This window comes from Cherax quadricarinatus, chromosome 26 (assembly GCF_038502225.1).
Source record: "Cherax quadricarinatus isolate ZL_2023a chromosome 26, ASM3850222v1, whole genome shotgun sequence".
NCBI classification, from domain to species: Eukaryota; Metazoa; Arthropoda; class Malacostraca; order Decapoda; family Parastacidae; genus Cherax; species Cherax quadricarinatus.
This window is the reverse complement of record NC_091317.1, coordinates 15,187,313-15,207,512: the sequence shown is the minus strand read 5'-3', so window position 1 is coordinate 15,207,512 and position 20,200 is coordinate 15,187,313. Positions and strand designations below refer to the sequence as shown.

Genomic DNA, 20,200 nt, shown 5'->3' with positions numbered 1-20,200 from the left:
GGCAAAAAATTAACATTTCTGCTACTTTGAGCTCAGTTTCAAGCCATTTCAAGTGCTAAAACCAATCAAAATCATCTCTATTTCTGTAATATGTCTTCCATTCTATCAAATGAGACCAAGAAATCGCAAATACAACTATAAAAAACATACGAAAAAACACTGCAAAGTTGCTGTTTTAATCGAAAAATCATGATTTAATTTTTTTTCTCTCATTATACACAGTGTGCTGCAGGATCTGTTTTATGTGGTGCACACATACCACATAGATGTATTCTCTCATATCTAGGCCCAAATGTACCACTCACAGTTTATCAGAGTGAGCTGAGCTCATGGCGTAGATCTACGGTTTGGACCCTGAACATAAAGCCGTAGATCTACGGGACGGACCCTGAAAGGGTTAACATGCATACCTTACTTTTCTTAATCTACTAAATATTTTTGTATTTAAAAGGAATACCAATTAATTTCAATTTACTCACTAGGGTTATTAAATTTTACAAATTACTGTATATATATTTAAGAATCTTTGGCTCGAACCAGTAATATAAAACAGTACCTAATAATTACACTTTTGAAAATACAATCTGTGACCCTTTGGTAATGCTCAGTTAAAAAAAAAAAAAAAAAAAAAAAAAAAAAAAAACATATGAATACTTGGCAAGAATCCAAAGTGAATGAGCCAAAGAATTATACTTAACCTAACCTTGGTACTGAAACCAGCTCTTCAAGGCTATGCAGGTTCTACCACGAAGAATTTGAGAAAAATACCTATTAGGGATGAAAACTACAGTAAGTACTACCTTCAAATTTACATCAATACCATAATGGTATAAGAAAATTAAGTAATTTTCTTTTTTTAACTCTTAAAAGTTGCTTAATCAAATGATCAGATAAGTAATGCAAACTGGGATAATGCCATGCCTAGTGAAGGTCTATAAAATAATGGAATATACCAGAAACTTCTACTATAAAAAAAAAGTTCTCTAGCTATGGTAGTTTTCCAGTGCAACAATTTATCAAGTACTTTGTACTTTTTTCCATCCTAAACACTTAGGGCAATGCAACATTCCTTTATTCATATATAAAAGGTATCAAAAGTCTTCATGACCAATACAGCTGTGCTAGTACTGACAATACATGTATATCTTTCTATTTTTGCCAAAATTATTCTGCCCAAACAAAACACTGCTATCAAGTGACAACAGCACTGCAACAGACCTACTAGCCCATGCTAGGCAGAGCCTTTTCATATACAACTCCCTTCTTGCGTACAGTACCCCTTCCACTCAATGCCAACAAGTAACCTCAACCTGTCTTTTTGGGTTGCAACTGATGTCTGTCTGCTATATACTAGTTTTTTACTATTAGGCTGGAAAAAGTAACCAGTAGCAAAAGGTCTTCAAAAAATGTCCTGATTATGCATGTGGCATTTGTCTTGGCTTGCATGCCCAATGTTTCCACCCATGCCAGGGATTAAACCACGGACACTCAGCGTGTGAGGAGAGTGCATTGCCAACCAAGCCAATGAAAGGGAGAATAGCACTAATTTTTTTGGATCAAGAGCCCTTCACTGGTATGAAGGCACCTCTCAATAATTCCTTGCAGGTGATAACCAGCTTCTGTGCTAAACAGCACACCCCACCACTTTTCAAGACTCAACTTGCTAAGTATGCAAGACATACACTCGCATTATTGTACCTACTACACATACAGAACATTAAACTCCACTGTAAACCCTCCCCTAAAGCTACTCCTTGACAGTTACAACAGAATGCACAGTCACAATACAAGGCATAAGGCACTTTTCAACATCCCTCGAGTCCGTCATTATGCATGAACGCTATGCACATAAAGGGCCCAAACATTTGGAACTCGCTACCAGAACAGGTCAAGGATCCCCTGACAACTTATAAATTTAGGACTTTGCTAAAAAATCATCTCTCAATATTAACCAAATAAACCAAAATGCCTACTAATTAGTTTTGTGTGACCTCTAGGCTTTTAATTCTGCCAATCCATAAAATATTACCACCTGAACCATTACTTGTAATGTAGATTTTGTGTGCAATTTCAAGATATTTTACCAAACCCTACTCCACTTTACAGTTAACCATTACTTCTTGTCTAGTTTCAAGTATAGTTACTATGTACTTATTATCTTGTCTAGTTTTAATTAGTTACTACGTATTAGGATTAGTCTGCCCAAAATGCCCTGGCATGATAGTGGCTATCTTTGTACTTAGCAAACAAAAATTGTAATTACACATTGTAACCTTTACAAAGAAGTAAACGTTATCTTTGTTACTCTCATCACCATGCTATTTTCTATACGTATTCACTTTTAGTTTCCTTCTGCTACACCCAAACTCCTACACCACCCTTTTTAACTTCTCTTCAGAATTTCCCCAAAACTTGTTGCCTTATTTACAGTATACTGTACACAGCCATTAAATTCTCAAATTGCTACCACAAATTTTAACAAAATCAATCTAAAATCTGACGTGCCCACTTATTTTTTACACCAGAACAAAACACCTTGGTACGTTTGTTCTGGCCACCCTGTCCCACCTTTGCTACAGACTTCCTTAACCTGTTCAAGTGTAGATCTACATTTGCACACAGTGCTCTGACCTTAACTTTCTCCACAAGAAAGCATGTAAAAAAAAAAGATCTACATTCGGAGCGCTACGCGAGCGAATGTAGAGCTACGTTTGGACAGTTTAAGGGTTAATCAACACAAACCCCATGTTTCACCAAATAAACTTTTCTTACCACCACCTATCTCCCAACTCTCACCTCTGTTGTGCAGCAATGTATGACCTTTATGGATTTAGCATTTTATGAATATAATTCATCTGGGAAGTACAGTGCCTGCACTCTGAAGGAGGGGTGTTAATGTTGCAGTTTAAAAACTGTAGTGTAAAGCACCCTTCTGGCAAGACAGTGATGGAGTGAATGATGGTGAAAGTTTTTCTTTTTCTGGCCACCCTGCCTTGGTGGGAATCGGCCAGTGTGATAATAAAATAATAATAATTCATCTGTAGTCCAAAATAAGCAACACTTCCATATACAGTGGAACCTTGACTTACGAGCTTAATCCATTGTGACCTAGCTTGTAACTCAATTTACTCTCATATCAAATTAATTTTCCTAATTGAAATTAACTGAAAAGCCATTAATACGTTCCCGCATTCTGGAGACTAAGAAAAAAATACTTGAATACGACGCTATTATCAACTGTACGGTTTATTTATCTATCAAAATTCATCTAATATGACATAATAAACAATATAAACAACAATTAACCATCTCAGACCACTAATTACCCAACAAAAGGCTGCAGTTAGAATGATAACAAATTCTCACTACAGGCAGCACACTCCACCAATATTCAATACACTAAACCTACTCACCATACAAAACATCCATACTTATTACTGCACCTATTACATACATAGAACACTTAACTCTGATATTAACCCTCCCCTCAAACATCTCCTTGCCAACCTCAACAGAACACATGACCATAACACAAGGCACAGATCACTCTTTGATGTTCCTCGTGTCCATCTCACACTATGCAAAAACTCAATGCACATAAAAGGCCCTAAAATCTGGAATTCATTACCTGTAAATATAAAAGAAACACAACCTGTTTATAAATTCAAGTCTCTTCTCAAAGATTACTTACTCACCCAAAACCAAATAAATACTGAATAACTGAACATTATAAATTGTATATCTTAAATGTTTCTCACAATTATATCACATAAATGTTAAACCTAAAACCCAATCTAACTTTATTATTTTTTAAATACACTACCTAACAGAATCACTACCTAACTGAATGCAACCATATGACCTGTCTTTGTAATACTCACTTGTGCTTTATAGTTATCTGTTTACATTAATGTTTTATCACTGATTTCATCATTGCTTAGTAGCAGCGCTGTATAGTCCTTGTGGCTTAGCGCTTCTTTTTGATTATAATAATAATAATAATCATTGCTTAGTTAATCTTAAGTTAATTTTAAGCCAGCCCGTAATGCTATGCATAGTATAAGTGGCTTTGGCATACTGCTCTTATCTGTATTTTTTTTGTACCTCTGTATGTGTGCACAAATTGGAAATAAATAAATAAATAAATAAATAAATAAATAAATAAATAAATAAATAAATAAATAAACATGATATATACTCTAGAATGAATAAAATAGGCCATAATAGGGTGGCAGCGGCAGAAGCGTCCGCCATTTCTATCCAACTTTGGCTATAGTATCTTCTCATGCTCTTACTTTAAGAGAAAACAATATTTTTGAGACTAATTGCAGTTATCACTAGATTTCTAAGGAAAACACTGAAAATGTATTCATAAATAAGAAATATCATATAAAAACTGTTTATATAAAGTGTATATGTACTTACACACTTCAAGCAAAGATGGTGGGGGGGAGGTTGAGGGTGAAGTGTATGATGTATTGTCTGGTTAAGTCCATGGAAATCGTCTTTTTCTTCTCAGCACTGTCCTTTGCACTTATTTTCTTAGGACCCATGGTTAGAAAAAAGAAATTTGGCCAAATGGATAAAAAATGCAAACAAGCATGAGAGAACTGCTCTCACAGTGATGTAAACATGTGTACTGCTTACCAAATGTTTTGCCATCAGCTGTGCCAACTAGTGGCAGGATTCTGAATTATTACGTACGTATCATGTATTATTATTAATTTCGTGTATAGGGCAAGGAGGAATAACATCTTGTAGGAGTGAGGAAGAGCCAGTTGTGTGTGTGGGGGAAGTTCGTGAGGCAGTAGGTAAAATGAAAGGGGGTAAGGCAGCCGGGATTGATGGGATAAAGATAGAAATGTTAAAAGCAGGTGGGGATATAGTTTTGGAGTGGTTGGTGCAATTATTTAATAAATGTATGGAAGAGGGTAAGGTACCTAGGGATTGGCAGAGAGCATGCATAGTTCCTTTGTATAAAGGCAAAGGGGACAAGAGTGCAAAAATTATAGGGGGATAAGTCTGTTGAGTATACCTGGTAAAGTGTATGGTACAGTTATTATTGAAAGAATTAAGAGTAAGATGGAGAATAGGATAGCAGATGAACAAGGAGGCTTTAGGAAATGTAGGGGGTGTGTGGACCAGGTGTTTACAGTGAAACATATAAGTGAACAGTATTTAGATAAGGCTAAAGAGGTCTTTGTGGCATTTAAGGATTTGGAAAAGGCGTATGACAGGGTGGATAGGGGGCAATGTGGCAGATGTTGCAGGTGTATGGTGTAGGAGGTAGGTTACTGGAAGCAGTGAAGAGTTTTTACGAGGATAGTGAGGCTGAAGTTAAGAGTATGTAGGAAAGAGGGAAATTATTTCCCAGTAAAAGTAGGCCTTTAGACAAGGATGTGTGATGTCACTGTGGTTGTTTAATATATTTATAGATGGGGTTGTAAGAGAAGTAAATGCAAGGGTCTTGGCAAGAGGCGTGGAGTTAAAAGATAAAGAATCACACAAAGTGGGAGTTGTCACAGTTGCTCTTTGCTGATGACACTGTGCTCTTGGGAGATTCTGAAGAGAAGTTGCAGAGATTGGTGGATGAATTTGGTAGGGTGTGCAAAAGAAGAAAATTAAAAGTGAATACAGGAAAGAGTAAGGTTATGAGGATAACAAAAAGATTAGGTGATGAAAGATTGGATATCAGATTGGAGGGAGAGAGTATGGAGGAGGTGAATGTATTCAGATATTTGGGAGTGGACGTGTCAGCGGATGGGTCTATGAAAGATGAGGTGAATCATAGAATTGATGAGGGGAAAAGGGTGAGTGGTGCACTTAGGAGTCTGTGGAGACAAAGAACTTTGTCCTTGGAGGCAAAGAGGGGAATGTATGAGAGTATAGTTTTACCAACGCTCTTATATGGATGTGAAGCATGGGTGATGAATGTTGCAGCGAGGAGAAGGCTGGAGGCAGTGGAGATGTCATGTCTGAGGGCAATGTGTGGTGTGAATATAATGCAGAGAATTCGTAGTTTGGAAGTTAGGAGGTGCGGGATTACCAAAACTGTTGTCCAGAGGGCTGAGGAAGGGTTGTTGAGGTGGTTCGGACATGTAGAGAGAATGGAGCGAAACAGAATGACTTCAAGAGTGTATCAGTCTGTAGTGGAAGGAAGGCGGGGTAGGGGTCGGCCTAGGAAAGGTTGGAGGGAGGGGGTAAAGGAGGTTTTGTGTGCGAGGGGCTTGGACTTCCAGCAGGCAGGCATGCGTGAGCGTGTTTGATAGGAGTGAATGGAGACAAATGGTTTTTAATACTCGACGTGCTGTTGGAGTGTGAGCAAAGTAACATTTATGAAGGGGTTCAGGGAAACCGGCAGGCTGGACTTGAGCCCTGGAGATGGGAAGTACAGTGCCTGCACTCTGAAGGAGGGGTGTTAATGTTGCAGTTTAAAAACTGTAGTGTAAAGCACCCTTCTGGCAAGAGTGATGGAGTGAATGATGGTGAAAGTTTTTCTTTTTCGGGCCACCCTGCCTTAGTGGGAATCGGCCAGTGTGATAATAAAAAAATTATTAATTTAGGTAACTGGAGCACAGATCCAATTCCCTGGATCAAGAGCCCCTCACCAGCATCAAGGAACCTTGATACTGGTGAGGGGCTCTTGATCTAGGGAATTGGACCTGTGCTCTAGTTACCTAAATTAATAATACAGTAAGGCCCCGCTTTACGGCGTTTCGCCTTACGGCGTTCCACTAATAGGGCGATGTCAAATTATGACCAAAATTTGCTATACGGCAAGCGGTCTTTCAAATACGGCACCCTCCACCCGGTTACCACATCTATTATGTCAGGAAACTTTCCAAAATTTCAAGTGTTTTAAAGTTACTGCATATTTTATATGTACTCTGATAATTATACTTATGTGTACCTGTACCTGTGCTGGTGTGCAGGTACACATTAAAATCGCTAAGTCTCTCTCTACTCATGACGCCAATACTACATAATAATAATCACTCTTGGGCACACTAAATGTCTTATTTTACATCAATATAGGCATTTTCATTAATCCACCTATGATATTTTCCTCAAAATTATATATGAAACCCATTACATAACATATAAACATGATACATACACTCAAAGAATAAAAATTGATGTAAATATGAGATTTGTTTACAAAGCAGCTGTGTAGGTAGTGTCTGAAGAATTACATTTTCTCTAGTCAAACTGGGGGATAACTGTAGAAAAATATTCTTTTCGTATGCCTTTACTCTATGTGTAACAATTCACGACCCTTGTTGGTTTAGTGCTTTTTATAATTAATAATAATAATAATAATAATAATAATAATAATAATAATAATAATAATAATAATATTATTACTATTATTATTATTGGGCCACCCTGCCTTGGTGGGAATCGGCCAGTGTGATTAAAAAAAAAATTATAATAATAATAATAATAATAATAATAATAATAATTATTATCTTCATTCACTCTAAAAATGGTGTGTTGCTGTTTGTTTATTCTGAACTAACTTTTACAACTTGTACACAATGTAAGAGTATTTGTATTGTGAGGTAATTATTATTATAATAAAAAAATATTGAGGTAAATGTTTTACAAACTCTTACAAACGGACGTGAATGAACTAAAAGTAGACATATTAATACGCATTTATTTCGCCTGACCAAGTGATCGTCCACTACCTGTTCACCTTGTGTTCTTACATTGTCTCGACTCTTGTTTCTCGTTCTCTCTCTCTCTCGTTTACTCTTTCGTTAACTAGTTGGCTCTCATTGGCGATGGCGTCTAAGGTTAGCTGTGATAAAAAGAGGTCGTAAGCCTCTTGCTTTAAGTGCCAAGTTAGAGGATGATGGTGTGCCATTCTGATTTTATTCAATAAACACCCTGCCACTCACACATTATTAATATTAATATTTTAAGGTAAGTAATAAGTGTACTCTGTGTGTATCTTACCTTTTATTGTGTTTTTAATGCCTATTTCTATTGCTAACTTAATGTAAGTTAGTGTAAACTTGTTGTCTCGCATTTATTGCATATTTTATGTGTGCTCTGATAATAATACTTGTGGAGCTGTGTGGTAGCCGGGTGGAGAGACAACATTACGTTTTCTCTGCTCAGCCATCAGAGAAAACGTGTTTGAATCTGCGTTTGGCCCAGCCACTCCCTCACTCCGCTTTTGTTTACAATTTTCGGCATGAATTATTCATTACTTCTACCTTCATTTATGATGGCATCTAAAGGTAGGTGTTAGAAATGATTAAATTCAGTGAACAAGGCATGTCGATGTTAATATGGCTCTGGGCCACAGTGTAGGCAGCCGGTAGGTGTAGCCCAGGCAGGCTACGCCTACCGGCTACCTACACTGACTCTACAAATAAGTACAGTGGACCCCCGCTTAACGATCACTTCCCAATGCAACCAATTATGTAAGTGTATTTATGTAAGTGCGTTTGTACGTGTATGTTTGGGGGTCTGAAATGGACTAATCTACTTCACAATATTCCTTATGGGAACAAATTCGGTCAGTACTGGCAACTGAACATACTTCTGGAATGAAAAAATATCGTTAACCGGGGGTCCACTGTACTACTCACCTCTTCCTATATTAAGATTACACATATTTTAAGGTAAATAATGAGTGTACTGTATGTGTATTTTACCTCTCTGGGATGTTTTAAATATCGTATATTAAGTATGAGACGGGGAGCCAGTGCTGCATACACCTGGGCTACCTGCACCTGACTTCCTACAAATAAGTACTACTACTCACCTTTCTCCGTACATTAAGATTACAAATACTTTAAGATAAGTAATGAATTTACTGTGACTATTTTACTTCGTGTGTTTTTAATGCCTAGTTCTATTACTAACCTAATATAATTTAGTGTCAACTTGTTGTCTGGCATTTATATGCATTTATAAATGGAAAAAATGGCGTTCTGCCTTCCGGCGATGTCTGCTTTCCGGCGACAGCCTGGAACCTAACCCGCAGTATAAGTGGGGCCCTACTGTACTACTACTAATAAATTATTATAATAACGAACGCCTCCAACTTGGTTCACTGTTTACCTCACTCCTTTGCTTACATTTTTGACAGTCATTTGGCCAAATTTTGTTTCTCTAAGCATGGGTCCTAAGAAAGTAAGTGTAAAGGACAGTGCTGTGAAGAAAAAGAAAATGATTTCCATGGAATTACAGCATGAAATGAGATAAAGAAGCGAGGTGTCCAGGTTTTGGGTTGAAGGGGGGAAGGGGGGAAGGGGGGAAAGGGGGGGGGAGCTGGCTCATAACTCGGAGCAAAAACTTGACCCAGGGACTGTTCGTTTCTCAAAAAATTTGTACGTTGGGACACACTTAAGTCAAGGGTCCACTGTATAACATAGTAATTGTGCTACAGTTAAAAAAAAAAAATATTACCCTTGGAGGATTAACCATAAACCCAAGAATATGCCAAGCAATGTGGTTTATTTCCACTGGGGTCATGTTAAGCTACAGTACACCCCTAAGAATGTGACCCACAAATCTTTCTTCCAGGTATTTGCTTATTATGTAATAAGAGCTCCAATTACTTTGATCAAGAGCCCTTCAACAGCAGGGCACCACTTGTATACCATACATGTGACCTTTAACTCATTAACTGTTCAAACAGTTCTACGTTCCCTCGCATAACGCTCCGAACACAGATCTATTTTTTTTACACGCTTTCTTGTGGAGAAAATCAAGATCGGAGCGCTACACGCAAAAACGTAGAGCTGCATTTGGATAGTTAACGGGTTAAGAGTTTAGGAATTTTACAGATATGATTCAAGGGCACCTGTTAGGTGAAAGCAAGCAAATGAGTGTAGCTACTCCCATCTGCACTCTGGCCCAGGCCCAAATTCATAGAACTCAGTGTTCATCAAGAAATCCCAATTGTATGCTTTATGTATGCTATGGTGAGGGAGCCTGGACACAGGTTTTCTCACATTTGCTGAAAACTAACTGATATTACTCCACTCCAAAAGGTGACAAAAATTCTAATTTCTCAGGAAAATATTTAAAAGGGTTCTAAGAAGAAAGATCATCAACCACACGGATTTCCAAAATTTGCACAGCCCAGGGCAGCATGGGTTCTAAGCAGGTCGCTCCTGCCCCTCACAACAACTAGACCATGACAACATGGTTTTGGATGCACTCGAGAGCAAAGAATGCAGATGTAGCATACACGAACCTTGCAAAAGCCTTCGGACAAGTGTGATCATGGTGTAATAGTCCACAAAATGTGTGCTAAAGGAATAACTAGAAAACTGGGTAGATGAATCTAACTATCCAAGAGAAGACAGTAATAGTAAACAATAGTTAGAGGCTGCCACAGTCAAAAGTTTTGTTCCACAAGGCACAGTACTGTGCTCTCATCCTTTTCCTTATCCTCATATTTGACAGATGTAAACCATTTCATTGTCTTCCTTTGCAGGCTCCACTAGAATATGCACAAGTACCATCCACTGAGTATGCTAAACCTTCAGGCAGATATAAATCAAGTCTTCCAATGGGTCACAGAAAATGCAATGTTCAATGAGAAATTCCAGCTATTTCATTATGTTAACTTAATTCTTACAGCTAGAATGGGGTATCAAACTAATTCTAACAATTCTCTAAATAACTTGTTCTTCCTAGGCTGGAATACTGCTGTACACTAACATCCCCTTCCAAAAAGCTGGCAAAACTGCAGCTTTGGAGAATGTATGGAGGACCTTCACTAGACAAGTTCCATAAAGTACTTAAATTACTGGAAACAAAGACCTTATACCTGTACACCTTGGAACACAGGCAAGAATGGTATATAAAAATTTACACCTGGAAAATCCTAGAGGGACTGTTCTCAAATCTGCATACAGAAATCACTCCCCATGAAAGCAAGACAGACTCGGCAAATGGTGCAACAGTCCCCCAATGAAAAACTAAAATCATGGGTGCTGTAAGTACACAGAAAACACAAGGGTCAGGTACCGAGGCTGTTTATACAGCATCCCATCATACATAGGGAAGATTACCAGACCCCTTATTTGTCTTCAAGAGGGAACTGGACAGACACCTAAGGGTAGTGTCTGGCTAGCTGGGCTGCTGTTCATGCACTGGATTGTGGAGGCCAACAGTAACAGCCTGGTTGATCTGGCCCTGATCCACAAAGAGGCCTGGTCATGGACCTCCGGAACTCCCTCCAGGTACATCAGGCAAGTGTCAAGGAAAAGCAATCATGTTATGGCATGTATGATAATCAATGTAACTATGTATACCAGAATAAACTTACTAACGTCAGCCACAGCCAGCGTATCCGCTTGCCACCACCCCCCCCATCCTCACCCAGGGTAAAAGTTCCATATGCCTCAGGGGATACCACCAGATCATATTAAACTCATTTTGCGTCATTCATATATTGCCGTGTATGAGAGGCATTACAGCACACATGTAATCATAATGTAATAACTGACACGAGGATGACATTTATGACAACCCAAAGATATCGCTACAAATCAGCAAAAGAAAAAGAACTTCCATTTGGCTAAATACGTACAATATGAATGCATTCTGTACTTCCATGTGCTTTTAATACTTTTATGTGACGTAAAACTGAAGAAACAAACTCCAAGTAAAGAAGTTGAAAAATGATCTCCTTGGCTACGAAGATCAACTTAATGTTTCATCGCAAGAATATACAGCTACTAATACTTAAACAGAAATGTATAACAATGGGATAAACCATTATATATAATATCCCACAAGTAAATCACAATTAAGAAAAACTATCTCCCGGCTACTCATTGCGTAAACCTTTAAAACCCCAGCTGATCAACAAACCGGCGATTTTAAGTCATTTAAACCAACATTTATCCCTTCCCCCATCCACCCCGACTCTATATAACATCTTGTACCTGTGGAATGCTCAACAGTCTGGCCGCTGCGCTCCTGAAGACAGCCATGGTATGATGGTGGTGGAGATGAGGGTGAATATAGTGAGTAGTGAGGTAGATGAGCCAGCGCCTGCCAGGCTACTCTCTCCTCCCTGCCTCCTCAACACCACTTTACTCTCACATCTACCTCAGACTCACTCCTCGCCACACTCCACATGATGTCTACTTGGCATCTCACGCCTCACAATATTAATGATGTCTGTCACTAGATGGCGCTTAACTATTATAACCTTGGATAAATAAGTATTTAGTTATAGGTACACATAAATACAGTTACACAAATTATTATACATAGTAACGTATGTGTAAATTACCTAGGATAACCCAAAAAGTTACAACAAAGTGATTTATTTCCGACAATACAATGTTTGTACAGAGATAAGTGACATTTGGTTGCGCATACTGACACCCCCATAGTTAAACAGACCATGTCATGTCTTAATAATAATAATAATAATAATAATAATAATAATAAAGCCGAATTTACCGGACTTACCTAATTCAGCAGAGATGTTTTGCTTAGCAAGAGGGCCTACATTAATTTTTTTCTTAAGCTCCGTGAATTATTATTATTATAATCAAGGGGGAAGCGCTAAACCCGGAGGATTATACAGCGCCTGGGGGGGGGATGTGGAAGGCATTCAGGCTTAATTCGGGGAACTGGAGCACAGATCCAATTCCCTAAATCAAGAGCCCCTCACCAACATCAAGGAACCTTCCTTGAGGGGTAAGCTCCGTGAAAATTAATGGTAACTATGTACATCCCGTCAATATGTGAATTTGGTTATAATTTATTCCTAAAAATGTCTGATATTAGCTTCGTTCTGATATGGGCATTGTTTTATGTTACGCATATGTAAGAAACGTAGCCTAAGCTGACGAAACCCACCCGAAAATAACGTAACGTAACTCTTAACCTTACTTCCCCAGCAGTAGATGGGAGGACTAGCGCCGTTAGGTTTACATGCTATTCACCCTGGTTTACGTTGACTATGATTGGCCAGGAGCATCAATACTAATAGTCGATTTGCCCTGACGTGTTCCACATTCCAAAATAAATGTATTATTTTTGCCAATATCTCCCAAAATAAAAATTTACATATATACATACGGTGATGCCACAGAGAGGTCCTGATAGTGAATAATACGTTCTCTAAAGCAAAGTACGCATCACCGAGGTGATTTGTCAGGTGGACACATCAGTGTTTCGGTATGTACTGTTTGCAAGACATAAAATAAATAAATAAATGTGTGGGGGTTCGCTGTCTCTTCCACCTGCCAGGGTTGGTCTTGGGTTTGATAGATCTGGCGATTAAGTCAGGGGTGTGATTCCCCAACTTGATTTATTTTGTCCGAGTTTTGTGGAACAGCAACCTTCGCGTATTCTGGACGTATAAGAGGCCATGCGCTTGCTTATTTCAAATCTTACATTACTAATAGGTATCAGTACGTCACCATTAGAGACACAGCATCAGCAACACGGCCACTTGATACTGGAGTTCCTCAGGGAAGTGTCCTTGGTCCCCTGCTCTTCCTCATATACATCAATGACCTTCCAAACGTATCCCAACACCTGAAACCCATTCTCTTTGCTGATGACACGACTTATGTCATCTCTCACCCTAATCTTGCCACCCTCAACACCATTGTGAATGAGGAGCTGATTAAAATATCGACTTGGATGACAGCCAATAAACTTACGCTTAACACTGACAAAACCTACTATATTATGTTTGGTAGCAGAGCAGGAGATGCACAAATTAACATTAAGATTGACAACACTCTAATTACCAGAAATAATGGGGGAAAATTCCTAGGCTTATACCTTGACAACAACCTGAATTTCAGCACCCATATCCAGCATATAGCCAAAAAAGTATCCAAAACGGTTGGGATCCTCTCCAAGATACGATACTACGTGCCGCAAAATGCCCTTCTCACACTATACCACTCACTTATTTATCCATACCTCACCTATGCTATTTGTGCTTGGGGATCAACTGCAGCAACACACCTAAAGCCAATAATAACCCAACAAAAAGCTGCAGTAAGAATAATCACTAAATCCCATCCCTGGCAACACACCCCCCCACTCTTCATAGATCTAAACTTACTCCCAGTTCAGTACATCCACACTTACTACTGTGCAATCTACATCTACAGGGCCTTAAACTCTAATATCAACCTTGACCTAAAACGCTTTCTTGATAGTTGTGACAGAACCCACAGGCATAACACCAGACATAAACATCTCTACGACATTCCCCGTGTCCGACTAAACCTTTACAAAAATTCAATGTATGTCAAAGGCCCTAAAATCTGGAATACCCTACCTGAGAACTCTAGAACTGCAGACACATTCATCACCTTCAAAACTACCATTAGAAAACATCTTATCTCCCTGATACACCCCGCCAACTAACTACACGAATACCACCTGGTGGTTCACACTTACACTCACTCATTTGACCATAAACAGAAATATTAATCTCAGTCTTAAAATAATGAATCCTGTGATACTCCAATACTGAAACTATGTACTGTGCCAAAACAAAAGCATTCACATTGCTAAACTCACAAACTAGTATTTAGTCACTTAGCCATAATACCAACTTACCTCATAATTTGTAATATTTTACAATTAAGAATAAAACTAAGTATGCCCGAAATGCCTAGCCATGCTAAGCGTTCTAGTGGTACACTCTGTAATCACAATTTTACTACATGTAAACCAAACAATAACCAAATTTCTGTAAACTCAGCATTGTAATCCTTATAGAGAATAAACTTTGAATTATGCAGGCTGTTGACATTAGTAAAACCCTTCGAGTCTTCATATCCCGATGCTTTGTACACAGTCATATACTAGCGATACATACGAGAAGTTGCAGCTTAGTCGTGCAGCATGAGCGGTGCCCCTCATACTCATGCTCCGAGTAATAGAGCAAAAACAAATACAAAGGTTCACACTTGGTCTTTTATCAGTTCCTATTGGGCTTCGTTACAACAATTATAAAGAATCAGTAGTTTTATGCAAGCTTCCTTTGCCACTGTTCCCGTGGTTGGTAATCTGAACAAGTTTCAGATTTATTTAAGCTCCACTACAGGATGTGAAGGTAGTTTACCAACATGTACACAAGGTCTTGCCTTCTCGCTGTGTGCTGGTGTACAGACATACTAAACAACACCTGCTACGAGGTGTGGCACCAGCCGGAGACCTCACTCTGCACAGATGTATTTCCCCCCGTCTTATGGTTTGGGGCAGTTATGTGCCATTCGTGGGATTCTACTGTATAAAGTAATTTTGTGTGTGTGTGTGTGTGACCTAATTCAGGTCTGCATGAATAAGTCATTACGATTGTAACCAGATGTAAACATGTAAATAATTCATTACCACTCACTTGTTTAATTATCAGAACTTTTCGGCCCAGTCCCTGGACCCCATTGTGATATTTTGACTACCGCCCACGGGATGGGTATGGGATACATAATGAAAATAATAATAATAATAGATTATTTAGACATGATACATAGTTGTGCAAGGAATTATAGTAGTTGGGTGTACATGCCAAGAGCCCTTTGTATGCAGAGCATTACGGGCAGGCTTAAAATTAATTTAAGATTAACTAAGCTTTGATAGATTCTAATGCCCTGTGTGATCTATTTCTAGACATTTTCTAGATTTTTTTGGGGTTATCCTAGGTACTTTACACATATGCTGCTATGTATGATAATCTATGTAACTGTGTATACCTGAACAAACTTACTTACTAACCGTTACTTACCGTTAACGTGCTATTATTTTTTATTTTTTACTAGCTGCGGTGTGCCAGACGAACAACTGTACAAGCAATGGTAGTAAACGTGGTATCGACGCCGAGTACAAACTAGAGAGCAGTTTCCATAGCTAATCACGGCTCTTCTGGAGAGGACCCGGGAGCTACACACCATCCATGGACACGGAAGGACGGAGCTGTACACAAAGGAATTTCGTGGACTGCCGTGGGCCTGATCGAGTTTGGCTCCACATCTGCCACCGACACAGTAGGCCTCGGAAGCGGTTACTTTGCTGTGTACCTTTGATCATCCTGTACTCAGAATTACAGAGGTCACAGTGGGTCTTTGTCAGATCCCACTGGGCATTATTGCATTACTAGAGAGAGATATCAGCCATAGTGTACACATGTAAGTTTATTTAAGCACAGGTATACATAAATGCAATTATCATACATAGCGTAAATTACCTAGGATAACCCAAAAAAGTCAGTGACTTATATTCATTGGGGTCCTTGATGATGATCCTGAGTCTTGTTCAAGCTGTCCTCCAGATGCTGTTATGGCCTGACACCGACTGCTCTCCCGATGAAGCTGGCTCTTTGTTTTGCTTTCACTTTTAGTATGACACCACTGAAAATAAAAAAGACCCCAATGGAAATAAGTCACTTTGACCTTTTTGGGTTATCCTAGGTTCTCTACACATGCTGCTATGTGTGATAATCTATATAACTGTATATACCTGAATGAACTTACTTGCCTTTTGACTTTTTAAAAAAGAAATCTGGCATAATAATAATGCGTCAATATATTTCTTTAGTAAGTTGCTTGTCTTTCTACACGTAAGGCTGAGTTGCCAATCAAGTCACGTGACCATAAAATGAGCCCATGACATCAATACACTGACTCTATATAATGAAATTACGTAAATATATATATAATACCTTTCGCTGGATTATTCTTTTAATTAAAATATCCTGGGTAAAAATAATTAAAAGCTCTGTCTACATTACCTGAAAGAATTGAAATTTTATCTTTTATTATCCATTTTCATTTTACTCAGCAATATAAGCTTCATTTAGGCTAGATGCAGTTTTTTAACATGCTACCGTTAACGTGCTATTATTTTTTATTTTTTAATTTTGTTCAATGGTTGCGTTAAGCACATTGTTAAAGGCATATATTAGTTATAAATCGTCAAGATTAAACCTAGAAGGATCCCATGAACTCAGATACTACGATTTTGTGCTCTAATATCTAAAAATTATTTTATTTATTGGAAATAAAATAAAACAGGTAATGCATAAGAGAAAATAATAGAGAGTAAAGCTGATTTTGCGCAGGTTGGACGTCGTCTGCTGGGTGGCTGCCGCTGCTGGAGTTGACTCTCTAACATCTGTTTTTTTAAGTTTATTAAGGTATGCGTCAGTGTATTTCTGCGGCTGGAGAGTGTGAAAGAAGTAACTTTGTGTACAGTAACCTTTGGAGAGGTATTGGGAGATTAGCGGTGGATGAATTTAGGTGCTGAAATATGGAGTCCTTGTGAGGTGCATGAAAGGGGAGATCCGTGTGTTATGCTTCCTGTTGTGGTTACGGATTACCCCGGATATTGTCTGTATTTTGTCTACTTTCTCTTGGTATTACACAAGCTGGTGCTGTTAGAATACGGTTTTCACGATAGTCGGAGATCAGGGATTGCAGTTTTGTCTTAAATATTTTGTATTAATGTATTTAGAGAGGACACCGCAAGGGGCCCCGGCAGGAGCATAACATTGTTTGACAGCTGCAGTAAAGGTGCTGCTTCAGCCGCTAATTTTCCTATTTTATTGCTGCTAAAGGACTCCTCGAGGCAAATTAATATATAAAGTTTGTATGACACTATACATGAGATTGTGATTTTTGGTATCGTTAATATCCGCATTGAGCAGCAGTTTAAAGATGATGAGCTGTGGTGTGTCAGGGAGGGGCCCAGCTGAGTGAAACTCGCTGTTTTAACAGTAATTTGGTCAGATTTATGTATTTTGTTGTATGGAACGTTAATCAGGATGAGTTTTCATAACGCTTTAACACTTTAAGTATAGTATTCGTATTCCTTTTGAGATCTTTTGTTAAATTCTTTTGTTTGAGTGTTAACTTTCCAAGAATATATAATATTACTAGGTAAGGTTCGTCAGGAAATAAGTGTTGCCTGACGCGGGTCTTAGCGACCTTGTACTTTCATGGTACTCTGTAGGAATGGCATCCTGACATGGCTCTTAGGCAAATGACCCAAAGGAATGCCAATAATGAAGAACCGAGGGTACCAGCCTAATGGCTGGGGCTTGGTGATTCTGGCCCAGTAGCTGGAGCACAGGGGATCGCAGTCCTGCAATCCATATGCCACTGGCACTGCGATGGGCATGGCAAGCCGCAGGTGGTGTAACCCTTGTTGTACAAATATGGCATTACCAGGGGTGCCATAAGTATGGTAAGAGAGAACACAGTAAGCATCAGGGGCCCAAGACTGTTTGGCTGCCTCTCATCATACATAAGGGGGATTACCAATAGACCCCTGACTGTCTTCAAGAAGGCATTGGACAAGCATCTAAAGTCAGTACCTGTCCAGCCTGACTGTAGCTTGTACGTTGGTTTGTGTGTGGCCAGCAGTAACAACCTGGTTGATTGGGCTCTGATCCACCATGAGGCCTGGTCATGGACTGGGCTATGGGGGTGTTGACCCCTGAACCTCTTCCAGGTATAGTGGCAGTTTTGTAGGTGGTTTCATTTTGCTGTACATGATGAAGTTCTTGTCAGAACTTTAGCAGAAGGCTCTCATGTGGTGTTTGGAGGAGGCTGATTCACTCCCTGCCAGTGAAGAAGGGATAATACTTGAAACCCAGGAATTATAATTTTGAAAAAAAAAAAATGCAAAATGAAGGGAAATGTAATAGTATAAAAGCTTGCATCACCTGTTCTGAGACTTAAAAACTGCAGTAGAGTTAGAACAAGACATGTCCTAGATGATCTACTGTATGAAAAAAAAGTAAAGGAATAAAAAAAAAGAGGAAAAAACCTGGAACTATTGGTTCTCAGGATAGCTGCAGCCTTTGGATAAAAGCAGCAGGAGGTTTCTTCCCTATTCCTCTCAGAGGAGGTTCCTTGATGCTGGTGAGGGGCTCTTGATCTAGGGAATTGGATCTGTGCTCTCGTTCCCTGAATTGAACCTGTATGCCTCCCATGCCCCCCACATGCGCTGTATAATCCTACGGGTTTAGCGCTCCCCCACGATTATAATGATAATTTTTCCCTGCTGGGTTCTGTGTGAGGAAAGTACAATGCGTAGTTGATAAGTAACGTGCAACAGTTGGGTTATCTTTATTGTTGAAATATTTCCCCTTCACAATAGGCTTCTTCAGTCAAATACAGAGGAGACAGCAAAAGCAGTGGAGATTTAAAGATGATGTGAGCAATCTATCAACCTTGAAGTAGTTATATTGTGGTCAGTTCTCAGCCTGGAGAAAAGTTCAACTCCTGCTATCTCTGTAATCGGCCGAAGAAATCTACTGTGTAGGTGAAACATTTCGACAAATAAGGTACCCAACTGTTGTACATATGTTTTACTTGTCTACAATTGTTTAATTTGTATGGAGAGCATTAAAGATCCCCTAAAGATTAGGTATTTCACTATCTGAGCATTTGGGTACTGTATATTTAATATACTACTCTGACGAGAGTATAGTAGCTCGTAGTCAAGAGACATGTAGACAAGCCATCTGTCCTATCTATCCATCCATCCTGTTTATTTCTCCATCCATTCTGTCTGTCTGTCCATCCATCCCGTCCATCCACCCTGTCTGTCCATCCATCCACCCACTCGCCCACCCACCCTTGCATGTACCAACATAGCCCTGCACATTTAAAAAAGCCCTTGATTTAAACACCAAAATATGGAAAGGTGATTTTTATCCAGTTACAGTGGAACCCCAGTTTTTGTCATTAATTCGTTTCAGAAAGTCTAGACGAAAACTGAAGCAATATTTCTCATAAGAAATAATGTAAATCCAATTAATCCGTTCCAGATACCCAAAAGTATTAACTAAAAATACATTTTATAGTTTTACATACAGAAAACTGAAATAAATATAAAGGACTAATGAAATGGATAAATGAGCATTTAATATCACTTTATGTTTATTGAAGACTCTTATTGGCATATGGAAGATGTGAGGAGGGGAGAGGGAGGAGGACTTCAGGTATCAAGTTCCTATCAGGGGTTACTTCTTTTCTTTGTCTTTTACTGGCACTGGACCCCTGTCGCACAAAAAGTCTGTCTAGAGAGGTCTGTTTCTGGTGTCTAAGATTTGCCTAAAATGGAACAAGGCATTGTCATTGAACATGTTGCAAACATGGCTTGCAACAGCTTTGTTAGGGTGATATTGCTCCGCAAAACTTTGCAACTCGCTCCACTCTGCACATGTGTCCGGCTA

General features: G+C 39.0%; 2 protein-coding genes across 5 annotated transcripts in view; one reads left to right on the top strand and one right to left on the bottom strand.

Annotated features, from left to right (window-relative positions):
- Positions 1-12,082, bottom strand: part of kdn (citrate synthase) — a 37,961-nt gene extending 25,879 nt beyond the window's left edge. Inside the window, exon 1 of the mRNA XM_053780480.2 lies at positions 11,922-12,082. Coding sequence (XP_053636455.1) covers positions 11,922-11,969 — 48 coding nt within the window. The 5' untranslated portion in view covers positions 11,970-12,082. The remainder of the gene's footprint in view (positions 1-11,921) is intronic.
- Positions 12,083-17,036: 4,954 nt separating this feature from the next.
- Positions 17,037-20,200, top strand: part of LOC128691641 (secernin-3) — a 98,487-nt gene continuing 95,323 nt past the window's right edge. For 2 of the 4 annotated variants that reach the window (XM_053780477.2, XM_070088815.1), the window contains exon 1: positions 17,037-17,152. The gene's annotated coding sequence lies outside the window, so the exon portion shown is untranslated. Of the gene's footprint in view, positions 17,153-17,205; positions 17,225-19,143; positions 19,307-20,200 lie in introns of those variants that run through there. The other 2 variants (XM_070088817.1, XM_070088816.1) reach the window with 2 other exon arrangements.